The 23,292-nt window shown below is 36.7% G+C and overlaps 1 protein-coding gene across 2 annotated transcripts; it reads right to left on the reverse strand.

Annotated features, from left to right (window-relative positions):
• Positions 1–1,882: 1,882 nt before the first annotated feature.
• LOC121390568 lies at positions 1,883–23,291 on the reverse strand. 2 transcript variants are annotated; one of them, XM_041522414.1, is made up of 10 exons: positions 23,059–23,291; positions 19,932–20,031; positions 16,635–16,745; positions 16,057–16,128; positions 14,401–14,461; positions 13,858–13,973; positions 12,721–12,829; positions 10,860–10,915; positions 9,213–9,447; positions 1,883–5,338 (listed from the first exon to the last, which is right to left on the reverse strand). In XM_041522414.1, the coding sequence occupies exons 1-9, from the start codon at positions 23,151–23,153 to the stop codon at positions 9,244–9,246; spliced, it is 924 nt and encodes a 307-aa protein (XP_041378348.1). In that variant the 5' UTR covers positions 23,154–23,291; the 3' UTR covers positions 1,883–5,338; positions 9,213–9,243. The 2 variants fall into 2 exon arrangements, with proteins under 2 accessions (XP_041378348.1, XP_041378347.1); XM_041522413.1 differs by having other exon boundaries at positions 16,635–16,748.
• Position 23,292: the final 1 nt, after the last annotated feature.

Below are 23,292 nucleotides of genomic sequence, written 5' to 3' on the forward strand. Positions count from 1 at the left end.
CATTTTCAAACACTTTTCAAAGACTTTTACATACCATTTTCAAACACTTTTCAAAGACTTTTACATACCATTTTCAAAGCAGTCAAAGATAATAGAATGCGATAAAATACCAAATCAGTTTGTTTACAATGCTGTCCATGACAACAAATTGTTTTGGTTTTTTACATGTATCATGACAGATTAAACCTTGTAACTGGAAAATATCAGTTGCATGCTGAATGCCTGGATAAATCCTACAACTAGAGTAAATTCTAAATTTCTACAATGAAAACACATATCAAGCAACTTCAAAATGGATTCCAACAAAGAAAATGTGGAGAACCAAAACCAGAAGGTAAAAAAAAAAAAAAAAAAAAAAAAAAGCAATAAAACCTGGCTTTCTATACAAAAAAGTCTATAAAAATAACCCTTGCATAATCAGCATATTAAAGGTACATGTACACATTGAGGAAACTGTGCATGAATTCCAAGAGAAATGATGCAAGTAAAAAAACCAATCAACTGCAACCAGTTATAAGAAGACGAAGAAAATTAAAGTTTATTTTGCTTAACAACACCACTAGAGCACATTGTTTTATTAATCATCAACTGTTCGATGTAAAAAAAATTGGTAATTTTGACATATATAGTCTTATAGTCCTGCTACATTTTTCCATTAGTAGCAAGGGATCTTTTATATGTACCATCCCACAGACAGGATAGCACATACCACAGCCTTTGATATACCAGTGGTGGTGCACTGGCTGGAACGAGAAATAGCCCAATGGGCTCACAGACATGGATCGATCCTAGACAGACCGTGCATCAAGCGAGTGCTTTACCACTGGGCTAAGTCCCGCTCTAAGATGAAGAAAACAACAAAAATAAGAAGAAGAGGAGATGGAGAAAAATCTATCTATCAGCTGAAAACATTTCAAAACAACATGTATGGTTCACAACAGTGGAACATTATATTATGGCTATGTTGACACTTGGTCTAGATAAATGAGAATGACAATTTGCTGCCATCACATACATTGTAGGTTACATCTTATGAATAGCAGCAATGAATCTTTTATATGCACCTTTTTATAGCAGGACAGTACATACCATAACCCATGATATACCAGTTGTGAAACTGTGGATGGATGCTTAAAAAAAAAAAAATCAGGTCCACCAATGTAGATTGAACCTATATCCCACTGCACCTCGAGAAAGTGTTTAACCACCGAGTTATATTAATAATAATAATTATTATTATTATTATAACAAAAATTTTAAAAAAAAATAATAATAATAATTACTAAAATAATAATAATAATAATAAAAAGCATTTTGAGAATACTGCTAAAGCAATACATCCCCTACCTGACCCAACAATTTTTCGTATATCATAAATTCAAGGGCCAAACATCTATGAGAAGTAGGTAAATCACCATGAAAGTTAAACTTGATCAGTAACAGTACATGATAAAGATATATACAAAATTTCAGTTCAATATCTCAAGTCCGGAAAAACAATTTTCACATTGCCTAAGTTCAAGGGCTCTGTCCAAAATGGGTAAATTGCCATGAAAGTCGAACTTGATCTGTAACAGTACATGATAAAGCTATACACAAAATTTCAATATCTCAAAGCTTTCTGCAGAAAACATCCAGAAAACATGTGGGACAGACGGACGGACGGACAGACAGACAGACAGACAGACAGACAGACAGACAGACAGACAGACAGACAGACAGACAGACAGACAGACAGACAGACAGACAGACAGACAGACAGACAGACAGACAGGCAGGCAGGCAGGCAGACAGGCAGGCAGACAGACAGACAGATATTCCCCTCTGGTTGGACCGGTAGAGGACTAATAATGATATTAGTAATAATAGTGATAATGATAATACAAATTATGATAAATTAATAATAATAATAATAATAAAAATATTAAATAAAAATATAACAATAATTTTTAAAAAGACAATATAGTGAAACCCCTAAAACCAACACCCTCTGTAAACCAGAATGCCCTCAAAACTTGTCCCTTTTTAAATGCATGTAGCAGTACAGAATAGAACCTCTCGAAATCAGATACTCCTTAAAACAGGACATTTTACTGGTTCCTGAGGGTGTCCGGTTTAGAGGGTTTTTTCTGTATTATAATACTATTTATAGCACAAATTTAACAATTTTCAACTGGTCAGTTTAATGTCACATTTTCATTTCAAATACATTTTATATTGCACCTTAAAAGCTGACTGAAACCCAACAAAGACTTAAATATGGTTCATTAGCACACAAGAGGCCGTTTAATAATTATATAGTGCTTAATGGGTGAGAGTTATCGTATGATGCATTAAAAAACAGTGGGGTGGGGGTGGGGCAGCATTTTCAAAACAAAATCCCATTTTAATCTGTAATAGATGGATGAAGGGGGGGGGTTAATCTGGTAATTGAAATATTTTTTACAACCAAAATATTTTTTTTTAAATTAAAAAATCTAATTATTTTGGTTAAATAACATCACAGAGACAGGGAGACAGATACATATCAGTTTCAAAATATATTTTTATATAATAATGAAATGGTAATTGATTTACATTCAGATTGGGAATTTTTACTGTAAAATTGGGAATAAAAAAACAACATAGCCTTTGGGGAATGAATCCGATTATCAGTCTAGAAACATAGCTGATGAAACCCTGCTGTGGTGAATGATCTTTCTAGTGATTTAAAAAAAAGAAAATCTGCTTGAGCAGGGGGATTTTTTGCACCAGCCCCCGAACCCCCCCCCCCCCCCCCATCACTGGCCTCTACATATGCACCTGGGGCCTAATTCACAAAGGTCTCTTAGGCTCTGCTAGACAACAAAGCATCCTCTTTGCACGTCTTTTAGCATTGCACTGCGAGATCGCAAAGTTGCGATAGTTTAGTGAATTAGGCTCCTGGTTACATAATTGTTGAAGAGCCCCAAACGTCTGCTTAGGGAAATCTTGTTGTCTTACAAACGGATGCCGATGGAACCATGAAAAATCCAAAAACAAGTACTTTAAAGTTTATATATATACTGATGTAAAGAAATAAGGGAACACATGGTACTAGAGACCAAATGTAATTCACTACTGGAGTAGTTAAGTGTGTATAAAATACAGAGATGTATTGTGACACTGTATGTCAGTACTGTGGGGTTGACGTCCAGTAACACGGTTAATTTCCTCATACTTGTGGACGAGGATTTTAGTTGTAGTCAATATTTGATGTTACTACTCGCGTGTTCCTTTATTTCTTTCCATCAGTAGAGATATCAGTATAAATACCTGTATCAGTTATCAGTACCAGTAGCCGACATGAATTAGTAATTGTTAAAAGTATGATACAAAATAACCTGATACAAAATAACTCAAAACAGTATCTTTTAAACATTAAGAATGTAATAAAGACAATAATCATTATAAATTTGGTACTATATTTCTTGAAGGTTAATGTAAACGGGTCACATCATTCTGAAGTATAGCAAACCTCTGAAGATTTCATTAGCACAAATCTAATTTTGCGCTACGCTTTTGGTGATTGCACATTCAATTTAAGACATCATTTACATGTGTGTGATCATGAGTCAAGCAAAAATGGAATCAAATGGTTTACCCAAATTTGGTCTTGCATAACCCGTAAATGGTTCGTGCAAATGTTTAACTCCCAGAGGCCTGCGTATCATTAAACGTTTTTGCTAGTCAGTGTTAAATCAATCCCAAAATATAAAATACCGTAAAGGCATACTGTCATGGATTTAAGGACCTTATTTCTCCAAAAGTGGATAATAAATGCACATTACATCAATGTTTAGAAACCAAATCTGACTACTGAATCATCTGAACTAAACCATGATGGAGTGAAATTCATGTCAATCCTTTCGGCAATATTAATTTTTAAATTATGGACCATTGTCATAATTCAATAATTTTTTACAAAATATAATTAATAAGTGGAATATGAAGATTACGTAGATTATTGAATAAAGTACATTTAGGGACAAATCAAATACATATGTTTCACAAAATACTTTGTTAGGCCAGTTAATATGTCAATGGTCTGTAATAATATGCCTTTAAGAGACAAAATAGTTTAATCATTTATAAAACAGTGCTTATGGTTTGAAAATCAATGGTGAGCAATAAACTGCTCTCCATGTCAAATTCAAAGTAATTTTCTGGGCCTGAAACTGCCAGTCGCCAGGTCGCCAAAATATAAATATAAAAAAATAATAATGGCGTTAGTGGCCCAAATATTTAGTTTTGGGTACCATACTTTTCTGATGGGTTTCGAACCCTGATTTTTAGTAAAATCAATTAATAATATCAGCATATAATAAGGCAAGGGTGCAGAAAGTATTCGCCTGCTAGCCAAATGCGAGAAAAAAAATTCTGACGGACAAGTTAAAAAATGCAATTACCAGTTCGACGGGCAATCTGTCTTTTTTTTACTAATTTACTTTTCTTTTTTTGCATCAAATCTTTACCAGAATATTTCAAAATTTATTGATTTGTTAATTATATATCGTTGACGTGAAGACAGTGTTATATTGTTAAACAATAAATATATTGTTCTTTAGGCTGGCAGTCTAGTAGAAGTCTGACGGGCTAGTAAATTTTAGTTGGTTCTGGTCCAGCAGGCTAGTGAAATATTTCCATTTCTGCACCCCTGGATAAGGTGAGCAGTTTTTTGCCCATGCAGAAATTGTTTTGCATGAGTATACGTGAGTGAGAGCAATTGCTCATGTCAAACCATAATGACTGCAAAAAGTGCAAAAAGTATTAAAAGCAAAATGTTATATTCTCATAGATGGTTGGCTTTAATCTAAATAGTACACACTATTACTTATAACAGATTTGGTGCTTTATATTAAGAACCCACCAAAAATAGATATAAAAAAATTGTTTGAAATAAAAAAAGGCAACTCCATTTTTAAATGAAAAAGAAAACTCCATTTACCCCGGTATGTTTTGCAATGAAAGACAAATTAATTTTCCAAATGAAGAAAGACAACTCCATTTCAAATGAAGAAATACATCATGGGTTTGTTTTTTACTTTACTTTGTTAGCGTGCCTATATTCAAATCGAACTCGATTTTCCATAATCAAGGCAGACAACTCTATTATTCTAAGAAGGACAACTCTGTTAGTCTATTAAACAGACTAGAATATTCTCATGCATCACTTCTTATCTTGGATGTTAATGCAATCATTCAAGTACGTGGGTCCATGAAATATTTCTAATATTTACACGACTCTCTCTTGTATACATCTAGGAGAAGTCACCAATCTGGTTTCCTATATCACTGTTCACAGAGAAGTGCGTGAAATCTGAAAGGAACGTAGATCTAAGTTATACAAACTTGTGGTTGATAGAATCATATCATAAGTAGGCCTACTCGTCGAAAGGTTGTTCATAAACAGGATAATTCTACATGTATAGCCTATTTATAGTCTTATCTTACTTTTTAGTTTCTTCACTCTGTCTCTCTTTATTCGTCTTTCTGTCTCTCTGTGTCTGTCTCTTTATGTGTCGGTCTGTCTCTCTGTGTCTGTCTCTTTGTTTCTGCCTGTCTCTCTGTCTTTCTGTCTGTCTCTATGTGTCTGTATCTGTCTGTCTCTCCGTCTCTCTCTCTGTCTGTCTCTCTCTATGTGTCTGTCTATGTGTCTGTCTCTATATGTATCTTTCTGCCTGTTTCTCTGTATGTGTCTATCTGTCTCTCTCTGTGTCTGTCTCTCTGTCTCTGTTTCTCTCTATGTGTCTGTCTCTCTGTGTCTGTCTCTAAATGTGTATGTCTGTCTGTCTCTATGTGACTGTCTGCCTGTCTCTGTATGTGTCTCTCTGTCTCTGTTTCTGGCTATGTGTCTGTCTGTTTTCCTGTCTGTTTGCCTCTGTCTCTCTTTTTGTCTCTCTCTCCCCCTCTGTCTGTCTGTCTCTGTCTGTCTGTCTGTCTGTCTCTGTCTGTCTCTCTCTGTCCGTCCGTCGTCCGTCTCTCCGTCTCTCTCTCTCTCTCTCTCTCTCTGTGTGTGTGTGTTGGTCTGTATCTGTGTATCTCTCTGTGTCTATAGCTCTCTCTCTCTCTTTCTCTCTCTCTCTCTTTATGTGTCTGTCTGTCTGTGTCTCTCTATCTCTTTCCTTAGTATACAAGAACCATATGTATACACCTGTAGCACAATTACAACCACCACCAAAACAAATTAATATAAACAAAACTTTTCATACCCACCACCAGAATGTGTTCAATAACCAAGGTATCTTCAACTTGTTACAACAATTTTCACCATTTTATACATTTATTACTAAACTATATTTGGTATTTTAATAATCGTATTCTAATTTATACCTAAAATATGTTATAATTATCGGATTCTAATTTTTTCAATTTAATTTTTTTTTTTTGATTCTAATCCTTGGTTAAATATAAATATAGAAACCTCATATAGCCTACGTACATGTAACAGGACCCAATTTCACAAAACACCATAAGCCTAGTTTTGCACGTAAACATAAATCTACCATTAAACCACAATTCTTATTTCTATTATAGTTCAACAAATATTGTTAGAAGAACACATATTTCATTTTCTTTTGTTTTTGAAATACTCCAGCTTCCGTAATGATGTAATTTTCTGCGTGAAATTGATGTCAAACACGTGCAATTGCACGACCGGTATAACTGATAGTAGCAGACGTAAACTTACGATGTTTAGCGAAATGTGCCCCTGGATACCCCATTTTCTTGCAGATAGATGTAGGTGCTAACACTACCAGAGTGGCTTGACAACCTGCTTGTATCAGTTTTATTACAAGATGGTAACAGTATCAGCAAATTAAGGGTGATTACAATGGACTCCCTGTATAAACTGAAGAGTGGTCTCCCTTTATAGTTACAGAATGTTTGTATTGTAGATTCAACCGGCCTCGGTGGTGTCATGGTCAAGCCATCGGACATAAGGCTGGTAGGCACAGGGTTTGCAGCCCGGTACCGGCTCCCACCCAGAGCGAGTTTTAACGACTCAATGGGTAGGTGTAAGACCACTACAACGACTTCTCTCTCACTAACCACTAACAGCTAACAACTAACCCACTGTCCTGGACAGACTACCCAGGTAGTTGAGGTGTGTGTGCCCAGGACAGCATGCTTGAACCTCCATTGGATATAAGCACGAAAATAAGTTGAAATCAAATGAAAATGGTAGGTTCTCTTGGACTAAATCAGTTCCCAATGCTGATAATGTTAACATTTTCTAATAACACTGGTATAAGCATGCTCAGCCATCAGAACAATAACAAGTGTGATACTTTGCATTTAATCTACCTGCAAAAAATAGGGAGGGGGTGGGGTGAGGGGGAATATATGGCATTTAAGAGATTTAATTAATCTTTTTATTAGCAACCCTAATTTTTTTTTTTGTTAATCAGTTCTATTTTTTGAAAAGGAAAAATTTGTTAGTATTATATACTAGTCGTGGTGCACTGGCTGGAATGAGAAAAACACATAGCCCAATACTGACGGAGATCCATCCTACACATCCAGCCCCCAAGTTAAATATAATTTCTGTCAATTGATCGCAAAGAATTAGGCGAAAATGATTTTCCCTTGATTTGGGAGTAGCTCCCATAGGTGGCGCTTCGGTATAGTTAATGTAGCACATGCAGTTTGTAGCATAGGAGACGGACAGGACAAGTTATGTTTTCGTTATTTTGTATTATGGTGAAGTAATACTAAGAGTGAATATGTGAAGCAGTCAGTCAGTCGGTCCGGCCTAGTGTGTTAACAATAAATGAGTTCATATGTATTGGTGTTTTGTTTTCTATGGGAGGGTTCTGGAGTTAAGGGAAATTGGTAGAACACTTTGTTAAGGCTCATATCGATATTCAGTTGGTCCGGCCTTGTGTGTTAACAATAAATGAGTTCATATGTATCGGTGTTTTATGTTTTCTGTGGGATGGTTCTGGAGTTAAGGGAAATTGGTTGAACACTTCGTTAAGGCTCATTTTGATATTCAGTCGGTCCGGCCTAGTATGTTAACAATAAATGAGTTCATATGTATTGGTGTTTTATGTTTTCTGTGGGAGGGTTCTGGAGTTAAGGGAAATTGGTAGAACACTTTAAGGCTCATATCGATATTCAGTTGGTCCGGCCTAGTATGTTAACAATAAATGAGTTCATATTTATTGGTGTTTTGTTTTCTATGGAATGGCTCTGGATTTAATGGGACACACCCTAGTTATGGCTATTTGTTAACCATTACGGCATTGTTTTTCGCTATTAAAGCCCATTTTTCACAAATAAAATTGCACTTTACTTACATTTTATTATTTAGAATACACATTTCCATTCACCTGAAGTGCTTTTTGGTAATCCTGATGTTTGTAAAACCATGAAATGCATTTTTTGCATTTTTTCACAAGACGTTCTGTCGAGAAAAAAACGTTAAGCAAGCGAGGTCCAATCTATTTTTAGAGGGGATATTTCCATTTCAATGTCACAGACGTTGGTATATCATGTGACCGTTATCATTTTGGTTCGGTTTGTTTTCTCGTGCACGGGTCGCGCAATCAACATCCGATTTGTTGTTGTTCATTTGTGAGATTTTTCTTCACAGTTCGTGAACATTTTCAGTAACAATAAAGTTCAGACAAGTAAGTGTCTCAATACAAAACGTTACAAACCCTTAAAACCAATAATTTTGCTAAGTCTTACGATATCTGGAGAGGGGATACAACCAGGACAGAACAGTTGGAACATGTCCAGGAGAGGTGAAATGAACGCACCCCAAGTCTGTGAAATGTGTCATGACGTAGGCATTGTTGTGCTTCGAGCGACATCTACCGGTGACATCAGAATACTAACTTTCAAAATTATTTCAAGCAATTGGGACATGGGGATTCCCATGGTATTTATCGATATAAAACCTGCTTTTTCACTCCATTTGATAAAAACGTGATCTAAGTGTGTTACAGGTTTCTAGATTAACCAAATTATAATTTATTTTCGCTGGATGGAACTAGGGTGTGCGGCTTTAACGGATTTAACGGAAGCGCTAGGGCTGAAAATATGTTTCAGTCAGAAAAAGATGTTTAAATTTGGCTGTCTAAGCACTAAGATAGCTTCGAAACATATGTGAAAATTGCAGTTCTAAGCAGAAGACGATACCCTTAGTTGTCGGGACACAGTGAATGGGTAAAATGCTGTCTTACCGTGACCACTCAATCTAGCTAGGCACCACACCTACTCACTCTGGGTAACATTGAGGGAGTTGGCCGCAGTGCTCTGTAGGCTGGACATAGAGCCGTAGTTTCGCCGGCCCCGTCGCAGCGACTGCTGGTGCGGCAACTGTACCTGCTGTCTGGTGTCCGTGTGTAGGAGATCACTGAGCTTCGGCGTTATCGCCTGGCCGAGTATGGACGCAAAGTACACAAAACTTAACAACATCTGAAGAAAAACAAAAGTTAAAGTTTGATTTTGTTTTAACAACACCACTAGAGCACATTGTATTTATTAATCATCGGTTATTGGATGTCAAACATTTGGTAACTTTTTTTTACTTCCTGTCCCGAAGTTGGCCACTGGTGACGTCAGAGGTGAAATCTGGGATGGGTGTGTCTCAACGTCTTTTGGATATAGGCACGTAAATTTGGTAACTTTGATGTATCGTCTCAAAGTGGAAACCCACTACATTTTTCAATTAGCAGAAAGGGATCTTTTATATATGCACCATTCCAAAGACAGGATAGCACATACCACAGTATTTGATATACAAGTAGTGGTTCACAACCCCTACCCCCTCGCAAACAAAAATGGGATTCAAACAAGAATCATTTTAAACAAGCATTCTCAGTAAAGTTTGTTTTGTTTAACGACACCACTAAAGCACATTGATTTTTATCTTAAATGTCAAACATATGGTATTCTGACATATTTCTTTAGAGGAAATCTGCTGCCGCCACATAGGCTACTCTTTCCGATAAGCAGCAAAGGGTCTTTTATATGCACTTTCCCACAGACAGGACAGCACATACCATGGCCTTTGATGAACCAGTTGTGGACCACTGGTTGGAACGGAAAATAGCCCAAACTGCAAATGGGAGCATTCTGAGAGAATACTGCTAAAGCAACACATGTCCCCTACCGGGTCCAACAAATTGTCATAGCTCTGTGAAATATCGGTTAACTGCCATGAAAGTCAAACTTGATCTGTAACAGAACATGATAAAGCTACATATACAGTGTTCGAGATTAACGGTATCCTGATATCCCCTGGATACCAGAATTTAATTCTGGATACCAGACTTCAAGAACCCAGTATCCCACCGGGATACCATATAATGTTTGTTTTTGTTTTTTAATCCTGCGTTTTTATTTTCAGCTGAAACAATGAAAGTCGTCATTTACTGGTAAAGTTAAGTAACATTATTTTCGAGCTCTTACTCAGTCTAATGCTATGCCATAACAATATCTCCCCCAACTCATACCCAGTCTAATGCTACACTGGAACAATAGTGGCGTAGCAATAGACTGGGAACCACTAAGTCACTACTGGTTTTTGTTGGATGTATTCTCCCTTCAAATTTTATTTGAGATATTGATTCCACATCTGCAGAAAATTGATACAGATACATGTAGGTTTATCATTAGTAATGTCAGAAACAGTTATAGATTACTGCTAAATATTATTTTGTCAGTATTACTCAAAAATAGATGCAGCGAATTTGTTTGCCAATTCCGTTCAATTGCGAATTTCATGAATTCCACAATGTCAATTGCGGCTTAGCAATAGACTGGGAACGAGAACAGTGTCGTCCAAGTTTGTTATGATGTTATTTATGAATTTCTTCATAACCGACCTGAATAGCTGCAAATATACAGTTGTACCACTCCACTGGCAGTGCATTGTCAGAACCTGGTAAAACAAAAATAACATTGATAGAAGAAACACCATCTGTGAAATAAAATAAAATATAAACAAATAATAATTAAAATATTCAAAATTAATACCTCCAACCCCCAAAACACAACAAAAACAAACACAGACACATGTATAAAGAGATGGTGTCAATACTTCAAACCTTGCCAAATTCGCCAATTGCAAATTTAATGAACAATTGGTAAATTTGTTTTTAATCTGGCAATGGCCTTAACTCTGTCAAAAAATGGGTAAATTGTCATGAAAGTTGAGCTTAATCTGTAACTGTACATGATATACACATGTAATAGAGCTATACACATAATTTTATCTCGATATCTTCAAGCATTGCAAAAATAAAAGTCTGAAAAACAAATTTCAGTGGCTATAACTGTCAAAAATGGGTAATTCACCATGAACTTGATTTACAAACAGTACCTAATAAAGCTATCAATGTATTGTGAGAGAACAAAAATCTGGAAAACTACATGTGGGACAGACGGACAGACAGAAAGAGAGAAACAAAGGAAGGAAATATTTTATTTAACGACACACTCAACACATTTTATTTACAGTGATATGGCATCAGACATATGGTTAAGGATCACACAGATATTGAGAGAAACCCGCTGTCGCCACTTCATAAGCTACTCTTTACGATTAGCAGCAAGGGATCTTTTATATGCACCATCCCACAGACAGGGTAGTACATACCACGACCTTTGTTACACCAGTTGTAGAGCACTGGCTGGAACAAGAAATAGCCCAATGGGTCTATCAACGGGGATCGATCCTAGACTGACCGCACATCAAGTGAATTCTTTACCACTGGGCTACGTCGTCTTGCCCCATAAAAGTCTGGGAAACAAATTTCAAGGGCCATAACTGTCAAAAATGTCACAGTACCTGATAGAGCTATCGATGTACTGTGAGAAAACTAAAATGTGGAAAACTATGTGTGTGGGACAGACGGACACGAAACCTAGTCTCCTCTGGTCGGACTGGAATGGGCAGGGCTTCTAGAATTTCATAAAAATCCTCTAGCCATGAGATCAGTGATTTTAAACATTCACTAGCCATGATTAAAAATTCACTAGCCATGATTAAAAATTCACTAGCCATGATTAAAAATTCACTAGCCCCATTTTAAATAAATACAATTTTACTAATAGTAATAATCAGATATGTCACCTACAGAGGGAGATGGAGCTTAAAATCTCTTAGATTGGGGGTGGGTAGAGGGGGCAGGATAGTCATATTTTCAGCAAATAAGGCTTAAATGCAGCATATTGTTTTTTTTTTCTCCACTAGCCGTCGGAATAAATATATTAGTTATTTACTAGCCCAACACTGAATATCACTAGCCATGGGAGTGGGGCTATCATAATCTAGAAGCCCTGATGGGACTACTAAATAATGACCTCAAACTTTATATAATGGGAAATTCTGCGGTGCTCTGCCGAGCGGAATTTCTCATTTGGCCTGAACAGGATAAAGCAGATATACGACGTCACTAACTAGTTATTATCTTAATGCTGCAGACCACAAAAATTAAGGTTAAAAGCTATTATTTCTGTTATTTCAGCCACACTGTACGATGACCTAGAGGTCAAAATTTTAAAGAACGATTTTGTAATGTATGCTATGCGTGTGACGTCACATGAGTGACATTAAAAATTGCTTTATCAGTCATCATATTCTGTCAATAGAAATGCTAGTTGTAGGATAAAGTGGCTTAAAATCACTTGACTAGTGTATTTACAACAAAGATCATCACCGATGACGTCATTAAACATATTTACCACAAAGAGTAGCTGTGGAGACAGAGAAGAAGAGAAACTTGCTGTACAACACGACGACCATGACAGGATTCGAACTCAGGTCTTCCTGAACAAACTTCCAAGATTTCTTCTACAAAAACAGTAATCGTATAAAGACATAGTTTTAGCTGCAGTGCATCATTAACAATCTAAAACCGATTCTAACTCAGGTCTTCCTGGACAAACTACCATGATGCCCTCTGCAAAACAGTACATGTAATTGTATAAAGACATACTTTTAGCTGTAGTGCATCGTTAGCAATCTAAAACTGAATATGGTGAAACAAATTCACAGGACAGCTCTTTTTTTTGGTTATTTCCAAAAAAACACTTTTACTTTTTTTCTTATGTCAAACCAAACAGAAATTATTTACAAAACATATTTTTGTAGGAGGATGGGACGGACTATAGGTAACCATTTGCTCAGTGAAGTGAATTATTTAAGTTTTGAAAACGATAATTGTTTATATTTATAGATGTATGGTTTTAAATCGTACAGTGAAACCTCTCAAAATAGGACCCTCTGAAAACCGGAATTCTCTGAAAACCAGAATTCTCTGTAAACCAGAATTCTCTGTAAACCAGAATTCTCTGAAAACTGGAAATCCCTGAAAACCAGACCTTCTGTAAACTGGAATTCTCTGAAAACTGGAATTCTCTGAAAACTGGACCCTCTGTAAACTGGAATTCTATGTAAGCCGGAATTCTTTGGAAAACTGGATGTTTTACAGAGTCCATTTTTAAATATCAGTACAAGAAACCCTCTCTAAATGAGATGCCCCTTAAAACTGGACATTTTACTTGGTCCCAGAGGGTGTCCGGTTTAGGGTGGGTGGGTTGTTCACTGTAGTAATACTGTATGAATGGTACAGCAAATAACACTATAAGGTCAATTCTATATATATTGTACAAGCTAGCAAATACAGGGCCGTACCCTGATCAAATTCTGGGGGGTGGGGGGGATGGGGGGCGGGGGCTGGGGCAATACTTTTTATAAATAAATGAAACACTATACAAATTAAACCCTGAGTAAAAAAAAAAGGTGAGATTCTCAGGGGGCAACTGTGCCCCATGCCCCACCCCCGGAGGGTACGGCCCTGAAATACATGTATCACTTACATCAATTCTATATGTGAGTGTGTACAGCCCAGCAAATAGGAGGATGGTGGCCAGGTAGTTCTGTGCCAGGAGAATACCGTTCACCTTCCGTTTGTACATCTGTCTGGCCAGCTTATCTATAAACACATCAAATATCGATATTCTGTTATTTCTGGCTATAATAAAATAATATTTAATGTTCAGTAGCATCCCAGCACAAAGTTTATCAATTTTATTAAATGTCAAATAAAATTAAAATGTTAATTTACAAAAAATAGGGGGGGAGTAAAAAGATGGAGTTTTATGCATAAAATTATAACCAAATTTGATTGATTTAGGATGTTTTTGTAAGATATTTAAGATTAACTTTAATTCAAAACTTTGTTTACATTAAATTGTTGTCATAGCAACAAAACAATATGGACAACTGGAAAAATTTATTTCTAAACTGTTCACAATTTTCCCCTTCTCATTTTTAACCAAAAAGAAAGATTTCTATTTTGAATTACATGTTTTGAAGAACGTCAATTGCATAATAAAATAGTTGCTATTTTTTTTACTCACATGAAGTGTACACAATGGCAATCAAGTTGAAGAGTTGAAGAATGATCATACTTATGGAACTCTGGTGAGAAAAAAAAAGAAAAAAAAAAAAAAAAAAAAGATAATGAATTTTGATCTTTCCCTCTCTCTTGTTCTCCTGACGATGTCTACATTTAGTTGACGAAACGTTGAGATTTTAAACTTGTGGTTTTAAACAGAGACATTACTTTTGTTGTATCTTTCTTTCTTCACTCAGAAGATCTGAATCATTAGAACCAGGGCACTTAAAACTATCTTAAAGGGGCATACCCTAGTTTTTAAACACTAACACATATTTGTTTACTATTATAACCGTTTTTGATAACTTAAATCATACTTCACTTACATTTTATTGTTTAGATTATCAATTTCCGTACATTCGAAGTGTTTTTGGTCATGCTGGTGTTTTTAATATCACAAAATATATTTCTCATATTTTTAAAAACACATGTGCGCCTGAGAAGTAACAGTTATAGAGTCGAGTTTTAGTCTATTTTTAGATGGTATTTCACCATTTCAAAGTCACAGACTCATGTTTCACTCAATTGTAATTTTATCCAGATGAGTTACAGGTTTGTAGAGTAACTAAACTTAGTGTTAATTTGTCTGTCCCTTTAAAGTTGCTTTATAGAACAGTTGTAAAGCCAATAGATGTATGCCAGTTATACAATTCACCAAAACTCACTACAGTGAAACCTCTCAAAACCGGACCCTCTGTAAACTGGAATCCCCTCAAAACCGGATGTTTTAGACCCTCTGTAAACTGGAATCCCCTCAAAACTGGACCCTCTGTAAACTGGAATCCCCTCAAAACCAGACATTTCTCATGGGCCACTTTTAAATATATGTACATACAAGAACCTCTCTAACCGGATACCTCTTAAAACCAGACTTTTACTTGGTCCAGAGGGTGTCCAGTTTAGAGGAGTTTCACTGTACATTCAAAATGGCCCCCACTTACACCGACTGCACATCAGACGAGTGCTTTACCACTAGGCTACATCCTGCCCCTCTCCAATTATGGAGTAGTGGTTTTCAGCTAGGACCCCAGGACGACTGGACTATACCCTAGTCTGATTCTCTCTCTCGTTCAGATGGATCCGGCTTCTCAGGATCTGTATTTCAGCACAGCACTACACGTTCAACGTCTAATGACTGTCAATCAAGGGGTTTTCTTAATGGGATGCAACCCATCTCGTCCCTATAAGCTGTGCACCCTAACGGCCTTAACAAGGCCACTCATGTGGACATATAGATCGGAATTTAAACTTCATTCAAAATTTCATGTCAAAATTACTTTCTTTTTTTAATATTATTGAATAGTCCGGTCCTTTCTTCTTTCTCTTATTTTTGGACTGTCCTTATAAATATTCAGCTGAGCAGTCAATTCTTTTTATTTTTGGATTGTAACTTCTTATTATTTTTTTTTTTTAAATTTTATTAACTTTTTTACTTATTGCTATTTTCAAAATTCTGCCCATTTTCAACTCTACCCTCCCCCCCCATCCCAAGTCAGGCTAGGATCCTATCAGAGGTCAGACTCTGAATGGGCATGTTTGCAACTCGAATGGTATATGAGCACGTTAAACTAGTTATCTACACATGTATATATCAGCTAGGACTGAAAGTATAACTTACAAATATCATCACGATTTTGTCATCCTTCTTCGGCCAAATGTCAATGAGGGTCAGAATCATCAAGTTGAACCCCTACAACAAACAAGGAAGGGAATGTTTTATTTAACGACGCACTCAACACATTTTATTTATGGTTATATGGCATTGGACATATTATGGTTAAGGACCACACAGATACTGAGAGAGGAAACTTGCATTCGCCACTTCATGAGCTACTCTTTTCGATTAGCAGCAAGGGATCTTTTATATGCACCATTGCACAGACAGGATAGTACATACCACAGCCTTTGTTTCACCAGTTGTGGAGCACTGGCTGGAACGAGAAATAGCCCAATAGGCCAAGCGACATGAACTGATCCTAGATCGATCGCACCTTGATTTTTGTTTTAATCTGACTCTAGTTTATATTTAGCGTCATGAAATGTTAGCATTTTGTTTGGCCTCACTAAATTCGCTAATATTTTATGCTCGCCAACATTTTCTGATTTACAGTATTAGGTAGTCCACATTTTAATTCTCTTTTGACCATTTCTTGATCGAGTCAATGACCTCTTAATACATGATTGACTACAGCTTACTTGCAAAATGACTGTGACCACACTGATATTCCTTGACAATTTAGGCAGTATTTTCCTCCTCAGATACTGGCAGCACTGGCGTCGAGGTGGCTGTACCTCTGGTACACGTGACTGCTAAAACATACAAAACATTTTATAATCCTTCAAACAATATTTGTTAACATATTATATCAGTTGTAGAAAACAAAAGTGATAAATTATTTGATGTGTTTGTATGTGTACAGGCTTCTGATAATTAAAAGCCTGCGTAACCCAGATTTGTTTCATGTTTAAAGTTTTGTTTTGTTTAACAACATCACTAGAGCACACTGATTTATTAATCATTGGCTATTGGATGTCAAACATTTGGTACATTCAACATTAAGTCCTTTTTTTTCTCTTTTTTTTTACTTTTTATCAGGTAACCCATTTCATAGTATGTAACCAATTACAAATATATCATTATTTAAACAGTGGCAAATGATAATGTAAAATATTTATTTTGTTTGTGGCGAGAAAAAAAAAATGGGTTATGCAAATTAAACTATACTTGCGCAAACGACAAGCGAGCAAAATGATTGTACAAGAAATGTTCAGAGGCCAGGGGCCTAATTCACTAAACTCTCGCAACTTTGCGATCTTGAAGTGCAATACTAAAAGACTTGCAAACAGGATGCTTTGTTGTTTAGCAGAGCCGTAAGAGACCTTGGTGGTTTACATCCCTGTTGTAACTATGAGGTGGGACCACCGTAGCATGCCTGAAACTTAATCAAATATGTTTGTAAGTATTAAAATAAAACAACAGTGAAAGTTGACAGGATAACAACAGTGTTCAAACATGTACATTTTGTGACTTTTTAAAGACATTTTCCACTATCCTTTGTTGTTATTAGTTTTCAATTATTGTTTTGTGAACATCAACATCAACGCAGGGCTCGAACTTAAGAATTTGTCTCCCACGGCAATTTATGAAAGAATTGCCATGGGTGAAACAGTCCAGCGAAAGCGATTTTGAGCCTGCCTATAGCATTTTTTCAAAAGTGACATTTGACAAAGGCTATCGTGTTATATGCAGACATCTTTTAAATGTGCAAATGTTAAATACTGGCAAATAATGTACACCAGGTGTATACATTTTGCCATTGTTGAGAATCTTTATCGATGGCACTTTTGTGCCATCGGTGATGCTCTTTACCTACGGCAATTTATATCTCAACGACGGCAATTGTCGTCAGTGCCGCTGTTAAGTTCGAGCCCTGACAACATAAAATAATAATATTACAATGTTATGATGCAAACTGCCCTTCTCGTTTTGTGTTTTGTTTTGTTTTCAAAGTGAAAACATTATCTACCTATCTTCGTTTTCTCATATTCTATAACCAGGGCTTTAAGCTCACTAATTTGGAACAACGGAAACTTTTGTCTTTTGTGAGTGCAAGCAGGTCAGTTTTGTTCAGTACAGTCATTGACAGATGATGGAAAGTTGTCAATATTAAGACATGCATTTCAAGTTATTATAATGTAATTAAACTTAACATTTCAGTAGTTTTAAACTGAAATATTTTGCGGTCAGCATGTTTGTAATTAATTTGGGTGGGATTATTTTGCGGTCAGCATGCTTGTAATTAATTTGGGTGGGATTATTTTGCGGTCAGCATGCTTGTAATTAATTTGGGTGGGATTATTTTGCGGTCAGCATGCTTGTAATTAATTTGGGTGAGATTATTTTGCGGTCAGCATGCTTGTAATTAATTTGGGTGGGATTATTTTGCGGTCAGCATGCTTGTAATTAATTTGGGTGGGATTATTTTGCGGTCAGCATGCTTGTAATTAATTTGGGTGGGATTATTTTGCGGTCAGCATGCTTGTAATTAATTTGGGTGAGATTATTTTGCGGTCAGCATGCTTGTAATTTTGGGTGGGATTATTTTGCGGTCAGCATGCTTGTAATTAATTTGGGTGGGATTATTTTGCGGTCAGCATGCTTGTAATTAATTTGGGTGGGATTATTTTGCGGTCAGCATGCTTGTAATTAATTTGGGTGGGATTATTTTGCGGTCAGCATGCGGTCAGCTGCTTGTAATTAATTTGGGTGGGATTATTTTGCGGTCAGCATGCTTGTAATTAATTTGGGTGGGATTATTTTGCGGTCAGCATGCTTGTAATTAATTTGGGTGGGATTATTTTGCGGTCAGCATGCTTGTAATTAATTTGGGTGGGATTATTTTGCGGTCAGCATGCTTGTAATTAATTTGGGTGGGATTATTTTGCGGTCAGCATGCTTGTAATTAATTTGGGTGGGATTATTTTGCGGTCAGATGTAATTAATTTGCGGTCAGATTATTTTGCGGTCAGCATGTTTGTAATTAATTTGGGTGGGATTATTTTGCGGTCAGCATGCTTGTAATTAATTTGGGTGGGATTATTTTGCGGTCAGCATGATTGTAATTAATTTGGGTGGGATTATTTTGCGGTCAGCATGTTTGTAATTAATTGGGTGGGATTATTTTGCGGTCAGCATGTTTGTAATTAATTTGGGTGGGATTATTTTGCGGTCAGCATGTTTGTAATTAATTTGGGTGGGATTATTTTGCGGTCAGCATGTTTGTAATTAATTTGGGTGGGATTATTTTGCGGTCAGCATGCTTGTAATTAATTTGGGTGAGATTATTTTGCGGTCAGCATGATTGTAATTAATTTGGGTGAGATTATTTTGCGGTCAGCATGTTTGTAATTAATTTGGGTGGGATTATTTTGCGGTCAGCATGCTTGTAATTAATTTGGGTGGGATTATTTTGCGGTCAGCATGTTTGTAATTAATTTGGGTGGGATTATTTTGCGGTCAGCATGTTTGTAATTAATTTGGGTGGTTTGATTATTTTGCGGTCAGCATGTTTGTAATTAATTTGGGTGGGATTATTTTGTGGTCAGCATGTTTGTAATTAATTTGGGTGAGATTATTTTGCGGTCAGCATGTTTGTAATTAATTTGGGTGGGATTATTTTCGGCATATGTATTTTGGGCACAATATTTATCGTCTCGAATTTGATGAAATCTAAAGCCATGATGACACAAACTTTTTCAAACATTTTCGACTTTCTAGGACTGAAAAATAATGTTTGCGGAAGGACTTTCCTTTGGCACTGTCACTAGCCCTAACTCTATTTATGATACGTATTTATAATGTTCTTTATATGTGACAGCTAGTGCCAAAGGAAAGTCCTACCATGTTTGCAAATTCCATGACTTTGTAGGGCTTTTGTGACGCAAATAAACCCTGAATAATGATAATAAATAATTTTATTTTCCGACACGTACCTCCATTTGCTGAATGTAACTTTGTAGAATGGCTTTTGTGTTGTCGAGAACGTTGACGAGTTCGTAGGCATGCTCGTACGTTAGTCGGACGCCATCTTGCCTGGAATAAAACAAACAACAATTAGTAAAAGTTTAACAGAACTTTGCATTTTGTCACCATCAGTATTCATCAGTATGTGGGGCAGGACCTATCCCAGTGGTAAAGCGTTTGCTTGATGTGCAGTCGGACTAGGATCGATTCCTGTCGGTGGACTCATTGGGCTATTTCTCGTTCCAGCCAATGCTCCACAACTGGTGTAACAAAGGCTGTGGTATGTACTATCCTGTCTGTGGGATGGTGTATATAAAAGATCCCTTGCTGCTAAGTAGCCCATGAAGTGGCAACAGCGGGTTTCCTCTCTCAATATTTGTGTGGTCCTTAACCATAATGTCTGATGTCATATAACCGTAAATAAAATGTGTTAACTGTCAAATAAAACATTTCCTTCATCAGTATGCAACTGCCAGTCTAATTTTGTGGTGTATTGAATTACCTGCAATAAATGCCAAATTCAGAATGTGGGACAAATTACTATTAATTCTTTTAGCATAAGACTTTCTGGATATGGGCATTTAAAATTAAATATAATATAGTTTAAAGTTTGTGTTTATTTAATGACTTAAATATAATAAGACAACCAAAGGGGTTTAAGCCCCACATGTAGAACCCCATTTTAATATCCCAGGACCGGCCTCAGTGGCATTGTGGTTAAGCCATCGGACATAAGGCTGGTACATGTAGGTTACAGGTTCTGCAGCCTGGTACCATCTCCTACCCAGAGCAACTCATTGGGTAGGTGTAAGGCCATTGTACCCTCTTCTCTCTCACTAACTGCTAACAATTAACAGCTAACCCACTGTCCTGGACAGACAGCCCAGATAGCCAATGTGTGCCTAGGACAGCGTGCTTGAATTTAATTGGATATAAGAACTAAAATAAGTGGAAATGAAATGAAAATATCCCAGGTCACACTTTCAGTTGTGATCTCCTTCAAAGAATTGCTATTCAGGACAAAGCCAAACTTAACTTTGCTGAATCGATTTGGATCAATTCATCATTTGAACTGTGCATGGCCAAAAGGACTCACTGGATATGATGTGAGAGGTGGCTGAACTACAGCTTGCTTGGCTGAACTACAGCTTGTTTGGCTGAACTACAGCTTGCTTGGCTGAATTTTGTTTTTAACTTAGTTTGATGTGTGTTTCTAACCTCAGCTTGTGATCTGAATTTGACACTTCTCAACTTTTTATTGATTGGTTAATAACTCAAGTTTTCGCCAAGCACACTCATCAAGTACGCTACTGCATCTTTTTATACATTTTACTGTTTCTCTCACTCCTGAGCAAGTCTGTAGTTATATAGGTTGAGTTTTATTTTCTTTCAACTATGTAGTTTTGAAGTGGATGGTTTTAATTAAATGCATCTCACTGGTACATAATACATTTTCAAACTAAAATTATTTTTTTTGCAGCCACCAACGCAGTTTTCAATCAAAATACTATAGGAAATTGTTTTAACTGTAATACCATGATGGGATGAAGGGAGGATGATACAAAGAAAGAAAACATCAACAGCAGCAGCAGCAGAAGCAGCAACACCCACACATGACCACGCCCACACATTTAACTCTTTGGGCTGCATATTTTGGAGAAATTTTTTTTTTCAAATTATGCCCTTTGTCATGCTGAATTTGAGCTTTCACCTGTTGTCAATTAAAAGAATCATGTGACAACTCTGGTAACACATTTTTTTCACAAAAACTTCATGTGTTGTTGTAGCCCAAGTACTCTGACTGTAAGAGAGCTAGACGGACATTTGGACATAAATACATTCTCATTACAGTCAGAGACCAAGCTATGTATTTTTTTGACAATTGCCGACAACCAAAAAGTTGTCAAAGATTTCTGCTTTAATACCACAACAATCCTATGTTTGACGTCAAATGCATTTACATTGACCATTTTCAAGTTACTTGATTAAAAAAAATTCAGATATTAATCACTAATACACACACTACAGAAAGAAACCCGACAGCACCCACATTCAGCTAAGCTTCGGCAAACTCCGGACAGCAGAATTCTAAGTTTGCCGACCTATATCGTGACATTGCGTCACATGATCGCCCACTCAGCCATTCCGTCATCCAGGGGCCATCTCAAAACGACAAGTGCCCGACAATCACAAAAAACCTTTTGTTTTGTGTAACGACACCACTAGAGCACATTAATTCATTAATCATCGGCTATTGGATGTCAAATATTTGGTAATTTTATCAGTGTTAGAGAGGAAACCCGCTACATTTTATGATTAGTAGCAAGTGATCGTTATAGGCCTATTCACTATCCCACATACAGGATAGCACATACCACAGCCTTTAATATGCCAGAGTGGTACACATGCCAAGCAGGCATACGACTCGTAGATGAAATACTTTTTTGACCTTGAGAAAACGTGAATGTAATATTGTTTCTGTGTGTGTGTGCGTGTACCACTCTCTGTCGCTTTGGTGATTGTCCACAGCCCAGTGGTAAAGCGCTCAATGGATGCGTTGTTGGTCTGGGATCGATACCCATAGTGATTAATATCTGATTTTTTTTTTAATGGTCGATGTAAATGCATTTGACGTCAAACATAGGATTGTTGTGGTATTAGAGCAGAAATCTTTGACAACTTTTTGGTTGTCGGCAATTGCCAAAAAATACATAGCTTGGTCTCCGACTGCAAATGTAATGAGAGTGTGTTTATGTCCAAATGTCCGTCTAGCTCTCTTACAGTCAGAGTACTCGGCTAGTGTTGTTGCTGTAATGTTTACGAACACAAAGTAATATTTTATTTAGCAGGTATATATGCAGTGTACTATGTACATATTTTAAAGTGTCATCTATTTGTCAGAAATCAATCTGCGGTTTTATTAAATTCACGTTAACACGAGAAAAAAGAAATCGATTGGCGAGCTCAAAGGTGCATCGTAGACGAAAACTGGTTGGTGGAAGATAGAAACGGAATCAGTGTGGCGTAACCAACAGCCGATCGGTGTCGCTGTTGTTATGACAATCTTACACACAACCTAAGAATTCAGCCTTCTACCTGAATGCTGATCGTCCATATTTATAATCGGCGGACAACACGTCATTTTCCACATCTCCTGCGTGATCCCACAGTAAATCGTTTTCTTCCGCCATTTTACAGCGCTTGGCATCACGTGCAGTTGTTATTGTCACGTGATCTCGTGCAGCTTTGAAGTGTAAAGGTCGGTTCTGTGCTCGCGCTGAAGGTAATCGTACACAGGAAGTTGCGAGATACACTCGACACCGTGCAAGC

Source organism: Gigantopelta aegis, chromosome 15 (genome assembly GCF_016097555.1).
Source record: "Gigantopelta aegis isolate Gae_Host chromosome 15, Gae_host_genome, whole genome shotgun sequence".
NCBI classification, from domain to species: domain Eukaryota; kingdom Metazoa; phylum Mollusca; class Gastropoda; order Neomphalida; family Peltospiridae; genus Gigantopelta; species Gigantopelta aegis.